Source organism: Puntigrus tetrazona, chromosome 8, assembly GCF_018831695.1.
Source record: "Puntigrus tetrazona isolate hp1 chromosome 8, ASM1883169v1, whole genome shotgun sequence".
In the NCBI taxonomy this organism is placed as follows: Eukaryota; Metazoa; Chordata; class Actinopteri; order Cypriniformes; family Cyprinidae; genus Puntigrus; species Puntigrus tetrazona.
Window position 1 is genome coordinate 13551712 of NC_056706.1, and position 19355 is coordinate 13571066.

A 19355-nucleotide genomic window follows, 5' to 3' on the forward strand; every position below is an offset into this window, starting at 1 on the left:
GTTTAGACAATTTCGTTTGTTTTTATAGCAATATCTGGCAACGCTGCATCGCCTGAACTTGAATTGACAGCAATCAAAAAAGCCCATGGACAGGATAGCACAGAATAGCAAGGGAAACACACACAAAAAAATCACGATATCTGTCAGAAATCAGCGATCACTTATCAACACCCAACGCCCAAATACCAGATCTGTGTAAGAAACTATTTACAGAATGAAATTAAAAAGCCAGAAACGCTGTATCATTGAGTAGTTACATTTTTACAAATCATGCTAAAAACATTAGAGCACTAGTAATATTAGTAATATTAACACATTTTGATGCAATAAATCTATAATTTAAACGTGTTCGTCCCTCAGAACCAGAGAAAACGTCTACATCTGTCTCTTAAGTGTTAGTGTATAATGTGTTGTACTTGTAAGGGTTATTATAACACAGTTCCCCACATGACCTCACAAATTTTAGCTGCTCGCAAAAATGTAACATTTACAAATTCAACATAGCATAACATATTCAACACAGCTATACAATACTATCACATCTAGTCACAGTAAATGAGGCTATGAGCATTCAAAGAGACTTAAGCTAAGGGACAAGCTGTTGCTTGTTTGCAACTCAAAGACGTCACAAACTGTTTTATTCTTTATATGCTCTGTAACTGTTTCAAAAATCAAATGCAATACTGTGCCAGGAAACGGTGAACTAAATTTCATGTGGTCATCAGACTGATGGATGATGTTACTTTGCAAACAATATACTTTTAATTCATTTATTACAGAAATTGTGTTATAATACAGATAAACAAAAGAGATGATGACGCCGCTGAAGAAGAGATTATGATTAGGACTATATAGGGAGTAAATACAACAGCAAATAATTAGTTCAAATAATTAGTAATTGCATTGCAGACTAACTCTGTCCCTGAGTAGTTTAATACAGTTGAACAGTTTAGAGAAGAACAGTCTTCTTTAGTTGGATCATCCAAACTATACACTACTATTGTACAGACATTGTCCACAGCCTGCCAGAGAGAAAAAGAGAATTATATTTATATAGCTTCTTTTTTTTTTCTTTTTTTTTTTGAATCTCCGATCAATTAGTTTGCTGCAAAATGTTCTTGCTGGCACACAGAGAGGTTTACAAACCTGGTTGAAGTCTGGAGGATCTTGAGCTGTATCTTCAATGGTGTGAGGTTTCAAAGCATCAACATGTGAATAACATAAATGTTAATAGAACATAAATAATTGAACATAACATAATAACATAACATAATAACATAATGTCATAATCAGTAAAAGTTCACAATGAATTATTAAATAATAATAATAATAATAATAATAATATATAAAGAATATGAATATGAGATATTCCCCCGGTTAAACAGACCAGGCTTAAGCCTAGACTAAAGTGTAAAGCTGAGCTGTTTCAACTGAAAGAAACTTGCACTGACTCATTTTGAAAATGATGCTTGAAAGCATTGTGCCATCAATTCTCTTTTGAAGTTTTAAAACCGGTGTACTGATGATCTTACATTTGGACTTTGCGTCTGATCTCGTGTTGTAGATACACACTGAAGCCACAAGGATCCAGAAACCCAGGGATAACAAAACTCCTGTACAAACCAGAGTCATACTGGCTGGAATAAAAATAAGCACAATAAGTGTAAATACAAATAGATAAATGTTACTGTAAGAATTCTAATACAGCAACATGAACAAACAAATAGGTATAAAAGTCACCGGAGGAGTTGTTGACTGGAGGAGTGGAACCTGTCCACTGGACTGTTGATGACAAATTTACTTTAAAAAATAAAAATAATTCAAATAATAGAATTACAAACAGCATGTTTTGATGGATATCTTTATTTTGCTGAATGGATGAACTTGTACCTGTCCAGGTGAGTGCTGTTGTCCATGTTGACGTTACATGTGTGTTTTCAGAGGTGTGTGTAGATCCGTTCACGGGAGCTGCAGAGGATAAAACAAAAAAAGCATTTTTGTGAAATATTTAAAAGGGAATATGAATGTATGGTCTCTGTTATATTCACAAGCTGCATAAATACCCACCTGGATAGACGGACAGAACAACTTTCTTCAGTGTGTCTCTGAACCATTGATCAAGTCCACAGTAATAAACACCAGAGTCTGTGAGCCTGAGATGTTTGATGGTTACAGAAATGAACAGTCCATTCACAAAATTAATCAAAGAGTATCTTCCAGCTGAGTCGACCTGATCAACCTTTTCACTTTTAATCAAAACATGTTCAGATGATTTACAGGGATGACGGCAAAAGTACTTGGGTGTATATTTATGGTCTTCTGGATATGAACATCTGATCTCCACTGTTTCACCCACCGTTACTTCATAAACATTTCCAGACTTCATCAACACACCGGTCATACCTAAAGAGAAAACACAAAGTTATCCGTTGGGTTAAACAGAGGCTTGCATAAAAATTGTGAATTAATATTTTGAGCCAAACTTATTGGCTCAAACAATCATAAAAATACAATCACTAATTAAATGAAATATGTTCTCAAAAGATCTTTTTATGTTTGTTTTATTTATGGGTGGGATACTCATCTGAGCATTTCTAAATGTACAGTATTATGTAATCTTGTGTAAAATAAATCTAATATAATCAGGGTTTGAACCGAGGGGGGGATTCATTTCTTGCGCATTTTTCGCGCAACATGGTTCTGAAGTTCTTTAAAAAGACAGAAGTTATGATTTTATCTTGATTAGAATTTAAATACATACCCCTGGCATATTGTGCTGTGTGACTGTGAGATACTGAGAGCTTATATTATTTAAACAAAAAAAAGCATGCATTTAAAATGCCCTTATAATTCCAGCAATGAAACTAAATATTCATGTATGAGTTTATATTCACTGCACAAACAATGTAGGCTACTTTTCTGATCATCAGCACATGTGCTCAAGCACAAACGTCCAGTGATTTGACTGTCCATTCAGATGGACTCATTCCCTGCGTCCCAATGTGTATAGACTACTACACTGTAAAAAAGAAATCCGTAAAAATACAGTAAAAACTTTTTACCTAAATGTTTTTACCATTGCATTGTGGGTGTAAGATCCTTGTGGCGCGAACCGCGTGCGTGAAAAAAGGCCATTAATACACAGATTACTTCATTCAGTTTCCGGAGAAGGATTAGTTGAACACCTCTGAGGTAAACATTTAAGTTTAGGATTTAGTTTTTGTTCTTTACAGTCTTTAGTAATGCCAATGTTGTATTTAGGTGCTATATCTTATTAGTTTGTTGAGACCCGTTGAGTTTAACTTAACGTTACTGTTTTGCATGTCCTCACACAACGACACACTGATTTGATTCCAGTTTTGATTGAGTTGGTATTTGTGGAGATAATGTGTATATACGTGACTGTGCCCTTTTACTTTATTGTTTTATTAGACTAATTTATTGTGGGTGCAATAAATTACTGGCGCGAATCGCATGCGGTAGAAGCAAATGTCATCAACACACTGATTACTTTATCCGGAGAAGTATCAACAACCCTGAGGTAAAATATTAAGTTTTGGATTTAGTTATTGTTCCTTTCTTTATTTTATGCAGCACAACCTGTGGTAGACCCGTTAATTTGATCATTTTGATATTTGTGGAGATAATGTGAATAAATGTGACTGTGCCCTTACATTTTAGTGTTTTATTAGTCTAATTTATGTCTGTTGGTAACGTTAAGGGTTTTTTTTAGTATTGTTACAAGACATGAAGTCTAGTGCACGAGTTCAGTGCAATAATTACAAATGTGATAGTTTTCTTATATACTACAGTTCAATAAACAAGTTAATTAACAGACTTGCTTTTTCAACAACATATTGCCTGTTTTTGCTCTTTCGGCAACAAAAAACACCTTCCAAACCCAGCCACAGCACTGTTTTGCATCCTGAATGAATCAACAGTTCAAATGATTCGGTTCAATCGCTTTGACTCACTTATTAACAGTGACTCACTGCCACCTACTGGCAGTGACCACCTATTTTTTTTAAAAAAAATTCTAATGTCAGCATTGTAAAATTAGGCCTTTATAAAGCTAAATAAATATGCAGATTTAAGTATGTAAAAGCTAATAGAGCACTGAAAATATTGCTTCAGAATAAATTCACACCAAAAATCTAGGTGATGCTAAATTCTAAACCTTGTCTGCATGTTAATCTTTCTATGTCATTAATTTCTTTACTTGTGAAGTTAAACTAGTATTAATTTCTTTCAGAATTTTCCTGGGAATAAATCCTGGTCCTCAGATGAAGGGAACAAAACATCAAAATTCTCCAGGACCCCCAAAATTCCTGAAAAGATCCACAGCCCTGTTTGTATTCCTGATTTAGTTTTTCTTTTGATTTGACTTGGCCTCTTTACTGTTTTACTTTAGAGCTCAATTTTTGGACAGTGCATCACTAATATTGTACACAATGCTATTTAAAACACAACATTGTTTTAATGTTGCTTGCTTGTATGCATGTTATTTAGTTGGTGTTTTTGAAAATTATTTTGCAGTATTACAGTTTTGTGCTTGTATTTTCATATGTAATACAAAAGCTATTAAATACATTTACCTGTAGTGTACGCGTTTTACTTATTGGACCATGTTTATTATATATTGTTTGTTTTTAGTATAAATAAAATGAGATATCTTAGAATAACTAGTGATTATATATAAAACCAATATAGAGCAATACACATTTTAAGAGGTAAAACATTTTTAGTTAATGCTACAGAGGAAACAGTATGCCAAAGTTTCAGAATTTGCTGTATAACCATTAACACAGGTAAATTTACAGAATTTTCTGTTTTTAAATTTAAGGAAATGTCCAGAATTTTACTACAAAATGGCCTGGTAATTTTCTGCCAGCAAGTTCTCCTTTTTTTTTTTACAGATTTTTTTTTTTTTTTTTTTTTTTAGTGTATCCACCTCCCTCCCTAAAAAAAAAAAAAAAAAAAAAAAAAAAAAATTAGCATAGCATAACCTAGATTTTTGGTGTAAATTTATTCTGAAACAATATTTTCATCAGTGCTTTTACATACTTAAATCTGCATATTTATTTAACTTTACAAAGACCTAATTTTACAATGCATACATGTCTTGATATTAAAACGTTGGATGCTGACATTTGAAATTATTTAATAAAATGTGCTTTAAATGTGAAATGAATCCGCCAGTAGGTGGCAGTGAGTCACTGTTAATAAGTGAGTCAAAGCGATTGAACCGAATCATTTGAACTGTTGATTCATTCAGGATGCAAAACAGTGCTGTGGCTGGGTTTGTAATGGTTTTTGTTCCCGAAATAGAGCAAAAACAGGCAATATGTTGTTGAAAAAGCAAGTCTCTTAACTTGTTTATTGAACTGTTGTATATAAAAAAAATATCACATTTATAATCATTGCACTGAAGTCGTGCACTAGACTTCGTGTCTTGTAACAATACTAAAAAAAACTTAGTTACCAACAGACATAAATTAGACAAATAAAAGACTAAAATGTAAGGACACAGTCACATATATTCACATTATCTCCGCAAATATCAATTACATTAGAATCAAATCATTGTGTGAGGAAAACGGTTAACGGGTCTAACAAATGCATAACTAGCACCTTAAATACAATAAAGGCGTTACTAAAACAGGTCGTGCTGCATAAAATAAAGAAAAGAACAATAACTAAATCCAAAACTTCATATTTTACCTCCACAAATACCAATTAAATCGAAACTGGAATCAAAAATCATTGTGTCGTTGTGTGAGGACATGCAAAACAGTAACGTTAAATTAAACTCAACGGGTCTCAACAAACTAATAAGATATAGCACCTAAATACAACATTGGCATTACTAAAGATTGTAAAGAACAAAAACTAAACACTAAACTTAAATGTTTACCTCAGAGGTGTTCAACTAATCCTTCTCCGGAAACTGAATGAAGTAATCTGTGTATTAATGGCCTTTTTTCACGCACGCGGTTCGCGCCACAAGGATCTGACACCCACAATGCAATGCGTCATTAAAATTACGGAAAAACACCTGTAAACTAAAAATACGGGACATTCCTGCAACTGAAAACAGACGTTTTTTACAGTGTAATTAATTGAATTAGTATTCAAAATTACTAATATCACACTGAATTTCAGATGGCTGGTTTGCACACGGAGACACAGGAACTTGTTTCTTTCCTATTGAACCAGCCGGTTTGAATGAACTGTTTGATTTGAATAGACTCAATAGATCAATTACTAAAACAGGGGCTAGCAGTTTTGTTTCCATTTATTTATCCATGACAGACTTAAACCAGCCAAAAATGCATTCAGATAAAATATTGCTTACTTATCAATATTACCCATAATAGCCATAAGATAAACCTTACAAATAATAAATACTGTTACACAATTTCTATATGTAATAAAAACCTTTTAAAAAATTAGACTCATTTTGCCACCAAACCATCCCACTGAATTTCCCCCCTATTTCGACCACTAAATATAATCATTGTATGACATATCTATCGAACAGAAAACAGTATGCAAATGATTTGAAAATGTGATCAAATGGTAAAATAAAAAAATGTTACCTGTGAAAGCACACAGAAGCTTCAAAAGAGTTTCCATCCCTTCGTCATGTAATCTCCACCTTAAAACTTCTTTATAATATACAATGAACTGTGAAGTTCCGAAAAAGTTGTTATTTCTCTTATTTCTCACACTGCAGCTGCAGATGAACTTCCTTCTGCAAAAAAGAGAAGATGGAAAGAGCGAGAGAGAGAGAGAGAGAGAGAGAGAGAGAGAGAGAGAGAGAGACTTCTACAAATGACAAACTAATCAGCAATGAAACTGTTTTGTTAAGCATTTTGTTAAAAGCAAGAGAGAGTAACAGTAAGATCATTCTTACAAAGATAGATATTTTGTCTTAGTTTTCAAAAACCAGTTGCAGTCAAACATAATATTGCGCAAGACAATTTTAAATGTTGAATGTTAAATGTGCTGTGTGTTCAGACATTAAGGTTTAATAATATCCTGCAACGAGCCTCACTAATGCAACACCTAGTTATTTCAGGCTGTTTAAAAAAGAACAGCACCGCACTGAATAAACTTAGACTAATGCACTAAACACTTTTTGCACACCACTGACGCTACCACTGTCGTTTGGATAAAAATATTTTTATTAGCGCTGTTTACAGTTTTCAGTCTACACAAATATCACACAAATTATATACAAGATTTTATCAGAATGGTCTTGCCCACTCTAATTTGAACAGCTTTTTATTCCAAACTAAGTCACGGGCATCAAACAATTCTTTTATTTTAATTCATGTAAAAAAATAATCTATATTTGACTATTCCTCTCAGAAGAAAATTAGACCGGAAAAAAACAAGAAAAAACAAGAAGAAAATAAAGTCTCATAATAATACACACCATCTGTCTAAATGACAAAAAGGTTTAAAACACCATGGATCTTTAAAAGTTTAGTCAGACAAAGAAAAAACACAATCTGTTAAGCAAATACACATTTTCTCAGCTTCACTTTAATTCCACAGCCCGACCCACATGTCAGACCCTCCACCGATGTTAGGGGGTGTTTTCTTTTCACGTGCACCGTTTCAGCAGGGTCTTAGGAGTGAGAGAATGACAGTGATCTAGTCAGTTTTCTCAGTGCTGGGTGATAAGTGAATACAATGTGTTCTCGTCATTCTGAGAAGCAGGATCACAAGGCTGCACAGTGGAATATACTACAGAACAATCGCCATCTCTAGCTGGTCCAGACAGACTGTACTCGTTTACAATTTCTTCATAGAGGTGATTGACATTGTATACAGTCTGGGAGTCCTGACGAAAGAGAAAAAAAAAACAAGCGCTGACATACTAAAACATAAATTCAGTGTACAATTTATTTCAACTAGCTTTACCAGAACAGCAGATGTTTTCAAACCTGGTTGAGATCTGGTGAATCTTGAACTGTTTCAGTTTCAGGAACAGCTGATTTCAGACCTGAAAAATGGCCATAAACATAGAACCCTGTGACTGTTTTTTTCATGCACGTGTCAGGTTTGAGATTTTGGATTTTAGAACAGTGCAAAGAAAACACCCAAAATACACTGTTAAGTATTTCTTTTATGGCACTTTATCTAGTTGTGTTTTTACTCTCTTTTACTTATCACCATATTAGTAGCACATACACACCAAACTTAAAATTTCTGTTCCTGTCTATATCCCAAAGGTTTTTACAGATGGATTTGTTCATATCTAATTTGCTTAATTTCAGTTCACCAAAAATTGTGAAAATATCGTCTTTTCTTTCTGTTCTAAGCATTATCTGTATTGTGGGGGAAAAAATTTTAAAAATTAAACAAAAATTGACATCATCCAGTGTTTAGAGTTTCCCATATTTCATGAAAAGTGTGCATATCTATTTGCATATCTAACATTTTAGAAAACATGTAATACAAAAAGGTTTGCAATTATCAATGTAATCAATCAGCTATTAGGATTTTTGTGTGTGTTTTGCCTTTGCCTTTGCCAGTGAACTGAAGAACATAAGTTTTAAAGTCTCATTTCAGTTTTAAAGCAGATGATTTAGGACTTTTTATTACTTATTTTATTATTATTATTATTATTGGATTGACTTTCATGAAACTGAATTCATTATTGGGTGTTGCGTGTGTGTGCATGCGTGTGTGTGTGTGTGTGTGTGTGTGTGTGTTTGTGTGTGGCCTCACATGTGGACTTGAAATCTGTTTTCCTCCAGAAAGACATTAAAGGCACAAGAACCCCAAACACCAGCAACACCAGAACACCTGCACAAACCACAGGCACGCTGACTGAAATAAAAAGAAAAAGGAATAGTCAGTGCATATTCTAAATATTGTAATGAATGATTGTAACATGTATGCAATGATATACAATGTTGAAAATTTATTCTAATTGTTATCTTAAAATACATGCTTAAAATACAATGCAAACAAATAAAAATTAAATGTTACCAAAGTCATCCAGTATTGTCATTCCCTTTGATTGGACAGTTGGCGATGCTGCAGAGACTTGCTCATACGGACTAGATTTATCTGAGAGAGAGGCTGAGAGAACGAGAGAATCACAAATGATTATAAATACAAAATACAATTTTAAATGTTTCCACAAGTAGGCTTAAGCAGACTACATTGAAAATATATGTTTTTCCTAAATTATTTGTAATCAAAGTATTGTGAAAACTGACTGGATGTTCCTGTCCAGGTGAGTGCTGTTGTCCATGTTGACGTTACATGTGTGTTTTCAGAGGTGTGTGTAGATCCGTTCACGGGAGCTGCAGAGGATAAAACAAAAAAAGCATTTTTGTGAAATATTTAAAAGGGAATATGAATGTATGGGCTCTGTTATATTCACAAGCTGCATAAATACCCACCTGGATAGACAGAGAGAACAACTTTCTTCAGTGTGTCTCTGAACCATTGATCAAGTCCACAGTAATAAACACCAGAGTCTGTGAGCTTGAGATGTTTGATGGTTACAGAAAAGAACAGCCCATTCACAATATTAATCAAAGAGTATCTTCCAGCTGAGTCGACCTGATCAACCTTTTCACTTTTAATCAAAACATGTTCAGATGATTTACAGGGATGACGGCAAAAGTACTTGGGTGTATATTTATGGTCTTCTGGATATGAACATCTGATCTCCACTGTTTCACCCACCGTTACTTCATAAACATTTCCAGACTTCATCAACACACCAGTCATAACTTTCGAAAACACAATTAAAAATGTCATTGTTTTATGCAGACAAAGACAACTACAACTGCAACAGTTTAAAATCTCTAATAAACAAAGTTACTGGATGTATTACAGTAGTTTATTTATAAAACACTTTAGTGATATTAATCTTTAGGATGGTTCACTTCAGAGGTTATGTACTTCCTAGGTTAACATACACATGACTGCAATACATTAATGTCTATGTATTAAGCATTAAAAAAAGTTTACCTGTAAAAACAGAGAGAATCTTTAGATGGACTTTCATTCTTTGTAATTTATCACATTCTCTTCAAGCAAGATATTCTCTATATATCCAAATACAGCATGAAAAACATAACGATAAAATGGGCTCACAGACTCTCACTTGTATGTTTCATCAGTTACCAGAAGAACACTGCTTTTGAAAGGAAGGGAGGGAGGGAGGGAGAGAGAGAGAGAGAGAGAGAGAGAGAGAGAGAGAGAGAGAGAGAGAGAGAGAGAGAGAGAGAGAGAGAGAGAGAGAGAGAGAGAGAGAGAGAGAGAGAGAGAGAGAGAGAGAGAGAGAGAGAGAGAGAGAGAGAGAGAGAGAGAGAGAGAGAGAGAGAGAGACAGAGAGAGAGAGAGAGAGAGAGAGAGAGAGAGAGAGAGAAGGAAGCAATGACTTTCGAGCAGTGGACAGACATGTCTGCAAGGGCAAACACATTATCTTTGGCACAGGAAGGAAATGAACTCATTCAGCAGACGGGTTAACAAGTTTTGAGTGATGCATTTGCAAGTATTTGATTTTGCAAGCTTATAGCTATCTATCTTTCAGCTATTAAAAGTACTTGTTTTCTAAAAAATCATATCAATATATTTATAGTCATTTAACTGTCTTTGTCATAGCTACTTTTGCTTTACAGCAACATCTGCTATGCTGACCATGCCTTTTTTTTTCTACTACAGAGAAATGACCGTGAATTGCTTTGAAAGTGGTAGACTACATATTCATCTACTGTCTGCTTTCCATTTGGGTATCTTTGTCCCCTCCCCACCCGTTGGTGGGACACGTGAATTGCTCCTGTTATATGAAATGATATTGTGGTACAGGGACGACAGTTAGGTATGTCTTCTTTATCCACAAAATAAACGTACACTTCACATCCTAATTACATTCATTGCAGGGAAAACAACGAGTTCAGAGTTCATAGTTTGACCTTTTGATCCTTAGCTCCTCCACAAACTTAATTGAAGTTCACCTTGTCACGTTTCAATATTAAATTATCCAATTTGTTATCAAACTTAAATGCCACGTCCTACCAAACCTGAGTCACAGGAGTTGAGATGGTCATATAAATCAGGTTTTTATCAACAATACAATCAAAACATCCACATCAGATAATACATGCAGAGATCCCAGGTAGGTCATAAAACGAAGTTCAAAAACAATGTATGTTCAAACTTAATCCATACCAGATGTCTAAAGATCACAATCCATACAGGTGTGCCAATTTGTTATCCGGCTAAAATTCATAAAATCAGGTTTTATGCAATACAATCAAAACATCCACATCAGATAAGAGTACATGCAGAGATCCCAGGTAGGTCATATTTTTCAAGCGATGTCTAAATGATCACAATTAAATACAGGTGTGCTTGTTCTCTTCTTGATTTTAGAGTTAAGATAAATGCTACCCGAATTAACACATTTCACGAATGAAACCATAATTAATAAAATAAATGTTTTTTTTAAACAGTAGTGAATATAATTTTCAACAGCTTTAACTAACAACTAAAAGTCCAGATGAAAAATCTATGGCCAAACTGATGAAATTGAACACAATATCACATACACGATCAGAACAGTTTACAGATCTAACGATGTCCTACTATTTAACAAACAAAGCAGATCAATACTTGGGTGCTTTTTGAAGAATATTTGAAGAGTTTTACTAAACAAAGTAATGATTAGTACTTTACAATATCATATATTCAAGAATATTATAAAGTACGCAAAAAGTTGACAACAATCTTTCTGTGAGGGTCCTTCAAACCCAAACAGATGCCTCCCACAGCTTGAATGTTGACTGTGTCCCTCTTGAAACGCTTAGAAATCAAACAATCCAAACTGGCTGCATTTGGGAGAGTCTGAGATAAGAAGGGTTATTCACTGGAGGCCTGCAGGGGAATCTGAAGGCAGAAGATGCTATCTCAGCCGCTTAGGGATCTCAACCTGAGAAGAACATTGAAAAGAAAAAAGTATTTATAATAATGTCATACAGTACTGTTTGTAATACTGTATGATACAACTTAACATTTTGATTAATAAGAATGCAACTGAGCAAAAAAAATCATTTTTATTTCAAACCATCTTATTACTGATTTGTAGTTATAATATGAATTATTTTAGTGTTGTTGAGGCAGGATTTGTGGGAAATTGCTTATATGCATCAAAGACTTGACACATATAAGCATCAATACTAATGCTAATTGTGCGGATCATATGTGTTCATATCCATCAGAACTTCTATCCAATAGAACTTCTCACAATATATTTATTCTCATAATAATATTCTTGAATATATGAATATATGAATTTCTGTTGGATATAACTGTAATCTTTAAAGTAAAGGCTATGTGATTTTTGCATATACACTGTATCAGTTGGTCCTATTTTTTAAGCTTAGAAGATATTGTATACAAAACTTACTGATTATTCATGATTTGTTTATATATATACACACAATAAGACCAAGGCTATATCCGAAATCGCATACTTTCCTACTACAGCCTGGTGACAACAGTATATGAAAGGATATATCCAATATATCCAAAATTTCTGGATTTCAAATTGCAAAAAGTAGATAGAGTATGTGATCTACTAGCGCCACAATTCTAAAGTGTGCATCCAATGGAAATTTAGGTTACACTTTATATTAAGTGGCATTAACAACTATGTACTTGCATCAAAAAAATAAGTACAATGCACTTACTGTATTCATATTGTACCGCACAACACTCCTGCTGCTATTGTGATGGGATACAGGTATTAGGGACAGGTATGGTCATATGGGTGGGTTAAGGTGTAAGGGATGGGTCCACGGTGTAATTATAAATGTAAGTACAGAAATTAATTACAGATGTAATCACATATAGGCTATAAGTATTTTTAAAAAATACAAATAAAGACCATATTGAGCTGTTATAATAAATGATCATGAGCTACAATTGAAATCTTAAGTTTAAATATTTTTAACACAAACTTTTTAATTTAAAGGTCCAAAACTTTTAAGTAATTTTTAGTCAAGAGTACTTAATTATTTAAGTAAAGACAACATTTGGGTTTACAGAATGTAGATGGCCAAAAATATTTTAACTTGCGTTAAAATATATTAAGAATACAATGCTGCAGAAAGTAGTCTTCACATTTTCTTATAGAGAGGATGATGTTTAAATTCATGCTCACGTACTGGCATAGTAACATCTATGACATGTCTGTGTCACCTTTTTTAGAGCGTTCATGCTGCAATTTCTGATAGAGTCTAGAAGCTGATCTCTGGAGCTCCTGTCCGTGTGTCGGACAGCTGCACTGCCGTCTGGTTTCCTCTGAGAGATCGGGGTCAGTGACCTCCTCAGGGCCTGAACATCTAACGCTGGGCCAGGAGGGGGTGGAGGAGGAGGGGGCAGAGGAGCTTGTTGACTTCCTATCGCCCCTTCTTTCTTTCCTGTTGCCGCAGATGGGAGGGGTCTGGAAGGTGACTTTGTGGGCGGAGCTTTGGGAGTTTCCTGAGCAGAAGTGAATTTTGAGAGGCCAGTAAATTTAGAGTCTTTTTTCTGAGTTTTGATGGACGATGTTGTTGGCTTATTCTTCTCAGTTGATGTCTTATCGTCACGTGGCTCGGAGTTCGTCTCCTGTCTGGCGAGTTTTTGAGCTTCTAGGCGTTGCTGCCTCTTCCTGTCCATGTTTCGGCTCAATATGTTCGTCATGGTCATCCTGGGCCCGGCTAGCTCGAAGTGATATCCCAGCTTCAGCAGTGAAGAGTTGTCACGTAAGACTTTTGCCATCTCCATTTCAGTCTTTCCTCCGAGGATGTGTCTCTGGTTATGAAACCTCAGCTCCATAAGCATGCTGTTGTGCTGAAGAGAGTTGATGATGGCCAGGATGCCTTTGCCTGTTAAATGATTGGAGTCGAGGTTGATGCTGGTCAGGGTGCAATTATCTCGAAGGGTTCCAGCGATGGCGAATGCGACATGATCATCCGCTCTTGTGTTTGCAAGGCAGAAGGTTTTGATGTGAGTGTTGCTGCGAAGACCTTCTGCAAACTGTATCAGAGTGTCTGTCTTAATGGCATCTGAATTATTGACGTTGAGCTCTGTTAGTTCAGGGTCATCGCTGCGAACCTGCTCCAGAAGGTCATCAAACATGCTGGAGCCCGTATCGCTATCCACATCTTCACTAAAGGACTCGTCCTCTTCAGTCGTAACAGAACGATCGTCCACTCCACAAGACTTCAGTGAGGGTTTGTGGCTGGAAATGGTAGATATTTTCACCTCATTTTCTGATTGATTCATTTGTATTTTGTTCTCATTCTGTGCTCTGGTTGTGTCTCTCTGTGAGTGACGCTTCTCATCCCCCTCTACTATGTCTCTTCTTTTGATTCTCTCTTCTATATTTCTATTGCTTTTCTTCTCATCTGTTTCTACATCTTTAATGTGTACTCTTCCTTCTGCTCTGTTGTTCTTTGGTTCATATTGTTTCTTGACATCTGCCTTATTGTCTTTTACTTTTAGGTCTTCGGTTTCTTGCAGTTTGGAGACAAACCCTCGTATTTTGGAGTTTTCACTCACCTTTTTCTCCACCTTTCTCCCTCTTTCTTTCTTATCATCTTTTTTCTCTTGTAGTTTAGATATGAGATCTAGAGTTTTGCTGCTTTCTCTTTCTTTTCTAGAAAGCTCTTTTCCGCATTCTGTCTTATTGCCTGTCATCTCTCTTTCTGTCTTTTCCTCTTCCCTTTTCTTCTCTTTGCCTTTTTTATCTTCATCAGATATATTTTTAGAGTCGTCTTCATTTTTTCTTGCTCTCTCGTGATCTTTTTGGCTCTCAGCATTTCTGCTCTCCGTGTCAGGAGGATCGCCGCTCTGTGATCTGGAAAACTCTCTGCTTCTCATCCGACGAAGTCGATCTCTCCTTCGGCCATCCCCTCCCTTCAAACGTTAAACACAGAATGCATTATTCACGGCAGCACATTGAACCTGAGAAGTTGTTTGTCTTGATAGTTTAAATATCAGATTTTGGCTAATTGCTATCTGACCGTTTACTTCTTAATCACCACAATCACATTCTATATAAGTTTCCATTTGTTTTCATTTGGGTGGAATTATTGATAAATATCACCATTACATTTGTGGGGGCATCAAACAAATGAAACTTATTTAGAATAATTACAGCCAATGGCTGGACCCAGCTGAACTGAGTGAGTTATTTTTAGTGGTCATTAAAAGCGAAAGAACGTACTGTGCAGATTTGTGAGCTATTGTTTGAAGTAGTCTTAAAACTCTCAGATGTGCCCTTATAAGGCAGCAAAGGGGGGAACATTCAGGTCAGGAATTCTGTCCTTGACTGTTTCAGAGTCTCAGTGAGGCCAAGCTTTAAGTAAACACATTCACAAATCGCTGAAGTGCATCGCTCTTAACCGCTGGCTACTGAAAAATTACCAGAACATAAATTTTATTCTCACAGTACTGAATACATGTGGAAGTGACTATTCAGTTAGCATATTCACTCTGCCAACACAATGACGCAGCTGAATAAACCTTTCAGCAAAAGAGCAATAAGTTTAGAAAGATGATCTTTCCCATTCAGGGTCGATCAAAAATTAAATACATAGAGGCAACCACCTTTATAGAGAGCTCTTGTTGATGTTCCTTAGTAACTTGTGAGATTCCTCTGAGATTGTGTGTGTGTGTCCTGTTGCCTGCTGAACATGTTTCAAACAAACACTTCAGCGTCTCAGTAGAGTTTAAAAGTAGTTTGTGGGCACTTGAGTGCGTCTCACATTACTAGTGCTTCATTAGCACCTGTTTAACTATATAAAACACAACTAGCACGTTCCAAAAACACAAGGAACTCCATCCCAGAAGGACCAGACCATCTGTCTGGTCTGCTCTGCTCTGTTGCTCTAGAAAATATTCATTTTTAAGGCATGCTCTCAGAAAATCTTATTAAAGTTTACCCAAAAGTGAACGAATACAGCAGCTTCAATGTCAAAGGTTAGTTTTCTCGTACTTTAAATTGAGTGCTAACTACAAATAACCATCACCATAGAACTACCAAAAGAAGAGAGAATGTTTATACCAGACAACAATAAACTAAACTATGATACTAAATGTTTATAAAAACATTAGGCTGTAAAGAATAATTACACGCTCACGATTTTCACCCAAGAGAAGTTTATACTGTTTCCAAACAAAGAGCATGAAAAATTTAATATTTGGAGAAATCTAACTATGCTCTGTGTTCTGAAATAACTTTGTCTCGTCAGAAATGTTTTGGAGATTTGTTGTTTTGAGACTTTGGAAGTACAGAGTGTTTTGTAAATATGCACTCAGACTAAACTCCAAAGATAACTTCATCACCGACAGATGATGGCAACATTGTAGGCCATTAGGGCCCCTGTGTGGGCCATGTGTGTGCTGAGAAAAGGGTGTTGATACATGGGACCATGACAGCATGTCAGGCATGTAGGCCATACACAATCACTGTGTTCACGGATCCTCAAATATGTCACACTAGAGAGATATTAAACGGTCAGACACTGAATTACAGATGACCACAGGTCAACTATTCATTCTCCATTCTCCATGTGTGCAACTGGCAAAAATCAATCAATCAATCAATCTGCTCATTTTTACATTTTGGATTCATTGAAATTTGAAACGAGTCAAATAATTAGGGAACCTACATAGTAAGCATTATTATGTATACAAATGGTATCATTGCTATATATATGTAGTAGTAGTAATAATAATAACAATAAACACAAAGGAAATAATTGTGAAATAATAAGTAACATAAAAACAATCATTTTATATACAATAATTATAATGAACTATTAAGGTAACTGTAATATATTAGAGCATAATTATTATTATTATTTGCATCACCTCTGCGCTCAGCTCTCTCCGGATCAGTTTCTTGGTCTCCCGCTCACAGTAGTCGAGCATAGCCTCTCTGTCGTAGCCTCTGGACGGCAGCTTGTCTGTCTGGTTCCGCTGGAGGAGTCCAACCGGGACGTTAGGGTCGGGGTCGATGTAAACGAGCTCCCGCTCGAGCTCCTCCACCTCCTCCGGCGAGAGCGTCTCGAGCAGCAGCTCCGTGTCCGACTCATCGCTCCCCTGACTCGCCGAGACCCGTGGTCCGGACATTGTCTTCGGAAATATTCAGTGTCGATCGGTCAGGCTTAAAGGTTTATTCTGCGGGGATGCATCTGTTTTAGTTTAAAGAGTATCTATGTTGAGATCCATAATGCACGGGGAGCAGAGGGTCTCCGGCTCAGAGCGCCTTTCGCGAGCTCCAGCTCGAGCCCGCGCGCCAAGACATTCCGCGCGATCCTCCACAGCTGCGTGACCGCGTGCAGCCTGAGCGCACGCACTAAATAATGTGTGAGAGAGAGTCTGCCTGTCAGACAAGTGGTCCACTATCATTTTTTCTCAAGTTTTAAGAATTGTGCCACCTTTCTTTCACTCTCTATAAACATGCATTGCTCAGAAATCAAGTTCTGATTCATCTTTGTCGCTTTCTTTTTCTCTCTTTCATCGCCTGCTTTATTGTTTACAACATATGCCTAAACTTTGTGGTTATTTTAATAAATCCTAGAGTTGTGACCAGTTTGGCATCAATTTCACTACCTTTTACACGGATAAACGTGTGTGGATTGATTGTGTCTGTTATGCTATGTGCTTTATCTTTTCTGAAGAAAAAACTTGACTGAACCCGCGTAAAATCGGGTTATTGTCTGTTTAGTGGTTTGTAAACAAAATTAAAATGTGTAAAAACGTGAATTGTGTGTATCCGTATATTGTTTTAAGAATTGCATGAATAGTTTCGAAAGTTATGCAACCTGAATCAGTTGTACAGTGTCAGCGATGGAGAGCTTGTGTTTTGTTTGTTTTTGGAGGGCCGGGTTTCTGACAGATGAAATGATATGCATGAATCACCACTAGATGGCAGAGCTTTCGCCAATTCTAAAGATTCATTTATCTTGGCTGGTACAGACAAACGTCCTGATCATGTGTATGTTCATGGTCTGGTAGGTAGAGGAAACTGTGGGCTTGAAGCTGGCCGTTGAACTGTGGCTGTCAGACTGTGATCCTCCTCGAATAAGTTTGGCCGGTCCATATCTGGATGGTTTCTTTTCCCAGGGTTGTGTATCTGAACCAATGCCCGTCTATTGCGTCGAATATAAACAAGAACCAGGGACTCCTTTATCTAGGCATATCTCTGCTTCGTTGGAGTCTAGCTGCGTATGCTACGGGTTTCCACGCATCACTGAACTTTTGATAGATCACTCCTCCTAGACCAAAACACCAAACCATCTGCTGCGACTTTTGTGACCTTCGCTAAATCGCTAAAGCTAGTGCTGTGATGAGCTCATTTATTAGCATTGTGAATGACTCCTGCTGTTGAACGTCCCAGGACCACAGACTTTTCTTCATGCAGGGGCTTTGTTTTCTCAGCTAGTTCTGGAACTTCCCCAGTTGCTTCATCATTCCCAGAAAGCTGAGTTCCTCAGACACATTAGTAGGTCCATGCATATTTTGAATCGCAGCCAGTCTGTCTAGGTCCGGTTGTAACCCAGCTGAAGATAACCTGTGACCTAGAAACGCAACGGATTTACCAGCCCAATGATTGGCTCTTTCAGTTAGAAGGTGGGACTTTCCTCCCATATTGCACATGGCACTTTCTGTAGTGAGCAGTCTTTAGTTTTTTTTTGTTTTTTTTTGTTAGGATAAACTACAGCTTTGCATAGACGTGGTGCTTATAAAGCTATTTGGCAGCATATGAGGTACTGGAGTCAGTTCTAGCCACATCTGACACCATGCTGCGTTGATGTGTATAAGGAGACACCACATAGGGGTGTGGCTCACTCAGTAGCAAAAAAGATATGGGAAGGCGACGAAGGCTCTCTGTACAGCTTCACGTGGGATTAGGGCTAGGTCTAGGGCGGTGCTGCTGGTGTCACGTAGTGTCTCTCCCCACACCGTAACTATAGTATGACGCATTCTCAGACTCAGCACCTTTGACCAGGTGATGGCACTCTTACCAGAGCAAGATACCGCTTTATATCTTTCACGGACAGTGTTGGCTAGTGTCCGACTGGTCAGCTTCTCATGGATCAGCTTCTCATGGATCGCTGATGAGGGCCACTAGTGCCTCCCTTTAAATTGCTATAATAAAAATGGCAAAAGCAGACAATTACTACAATGAAAAAAATAAAATAAAATTATATATATATATATATATATATATATATATATATATATATATATATATATATATATATATATATATATATAAAAATCTCAGATGCACCAACACTACAGTGACCAGTAAATGAAGAAGA

The 19355-nt window shown here is 36.4% G+C and overlaps 3 protein-coding genes across 8 annotated transcripts; all 3 read right to left on the reverse strand.

Annotated features, from left to right (window-relative positions):
* Nucleotides 1-756: 756 nt before the first annotated feature.
* Nucleotides 757-6752, reverse strand: LOC122350013 (CMRF35-like molecule 5). 3 transcript variants are annotated; one of them, XM_043246203.1, is made up of 7 exons: nt 6600-6752; nt 2068-2403; nt 1891-1968; nt 1741-1800; nt 1533-1637; nt 1147-1178; nt 757-1022 (listed from the first exon to the last, which is right to left on the reverse strand). In XM_043246203.1, exons 1-7 carry the CDS (start codon nt 6634-6636, stop codon nt 879-881), a joined length of 792 nt encoding a protein of 263 aa, XP_043102138.1. In that variant the 5' UTR covers nt 6637-6752; the 3' UTR covers nt 757-878. The 3 variants fall into 3 exon arrangements, with proteins under 3 accessions (XP_043102138.1, XP_043102140.1, XP_043102139.1); XM_043246205.1 differs by lacking the exon at nt 6600-6752 and adding an exon at nt 3063-3194; XM_043246204.1 differs by lacking the exon at nt 6600-6752 and adding an exon at nt 3077-3179.
* A 417-nt stretch (nt 6753-7169) lies between these two features.
* On the reverse strand, nt 7170-10270 carry LOC122350012 (CMRF35-like molecule 1). The gene is made up of 7 exons (XM_043246202.1): nt 10003-10270; nt 9426-9761; nt 9240-9326; nt 9007-9099; nt 8743-8844; nt 7956-8014; nt 7170-7852 (listed from the first exon to the last, which is right to left on the reverse strand). The coding sequence occupies exons 1-7, from the start codon at nt 10037-10039 to the stop codon at nt 7676-7678; spliced, it is 891 nt and encodes a 296-aa protein (XP_043102137.1). The 5' UTR covers nt 10040-10270; the 3' UTR covers nt 7170-7675.
* A 974-nt stretch (nt 10271-11244) lies between these two features.
* On the reverse strand, nt 11245-19121 carry LOC122350644 (leiomodin-1). 4 transcript variants are annotated; one of them, XM_043247321.1, is made up of 4 exons: nt 16897-19121; nt 13237-14937; nt 12726-12759; nt 11245-11965 (listed from the first exon to the last, which is right to left on the reverse strand). In XM_043247321.1, the coding sequence occupies exons 1-4, from the start codon at nt 17155-17157 to the stop codon at nt 11961-11963; spliced, it is 2001 nt and encodes a 666-aa protein (XP_043103256.1). In that variant the 5' UTR covers nt 17158-19121; the 3' UTR covers nt 11245-11960. The 4 variants fall into 4 exon arrangements, with proteins under 4 accessions (XP_043103256.1, XP_043103255.1, XP_043103257.1 ...); XM_043247320.1 differs by having other exon boundaries at nt 13203-14937; XM_043247322.1 differs by lacking the exon at nt 12726-12759 and having other exon boundaries at nt 13203-14937.
* Nucleotides 19122-19355: the final 234 nt, after the last annotated feature.

What these genes read in the sequence shown, in the direction of transcription:
- LOC122350013 (XM_043246203.1), bottom strand. Translation starts at nt 6,636, where the DNA reads ATGGAAACTCTTTTGAAGCTTCTGTGTGCTTTCACAG. An exon ending in GCTTCTGTGTGCTTTCACAG is followed by an intron (nt 2,404 to 6,599) that starts GTAACATTTTTT and finishes TTTTCTCTTTAG; the next exon opens with GTATGACCGGTGTGTTGATG. An exon ending in TGTTCTGTCCGTCTATCCAG is followed by an intron (nt 1,969 to 2,067) that starts GTGGGTATTTAT and finishes TATCCTCTGCAG; the next exon opens with CTCCCGTGAACGGATCTACA.
- LOC122350012 (XM_043246202.1), bottom strand. Translation starts at nt 10,039, where the DNA reads ATGAAAGTCCATCTAAAGATTCTCTCTGTTTTTACAG. An exon ending in TGTTCTCTCTGTCTATCCAG is followed by an intron (nt 9,327 to 9,425) that starts GTGGGTATTTAT and finishes TATCCTCTGCAG; the next exon opens with CTCCCGTGAACGGATCTACA. An exon ending in GACAATACTGGATGACTTTG is followed by an intron (nt 8,845 to 9,006) that starts GTAACATTTAAT and finishes TTTTTATTTCAG; the next exon opens with TCAGCGTGCCTGTGGTTTGT.
- LOC122350644 (XM_043247320.1), bottom strand. Translation starts at nt 17,157, where the DNA reads ATGTCCGGACCACGGGTCTCGGCGAGTCAGGGGAGCGATGAGTCGGAC. An exon ending in GGAGAGAGCTGAGCGCAGAG is followed by an intron (nt 14,938 to 16,896) that starts GTGATGCAAATA and finishes TAACGTTTGAAG; the next exon opens with GGAGGGGATGGCCGAAGGAG. An exon ending in TCATAGATGTTACTATGCCA is followed by an intron (nt 12,760 to 13,202) that starts GTACGTGAGCAT and finishes CCATCACAATAG; the next exon opens with CAGCAGGAGTGTTGTGCGGT.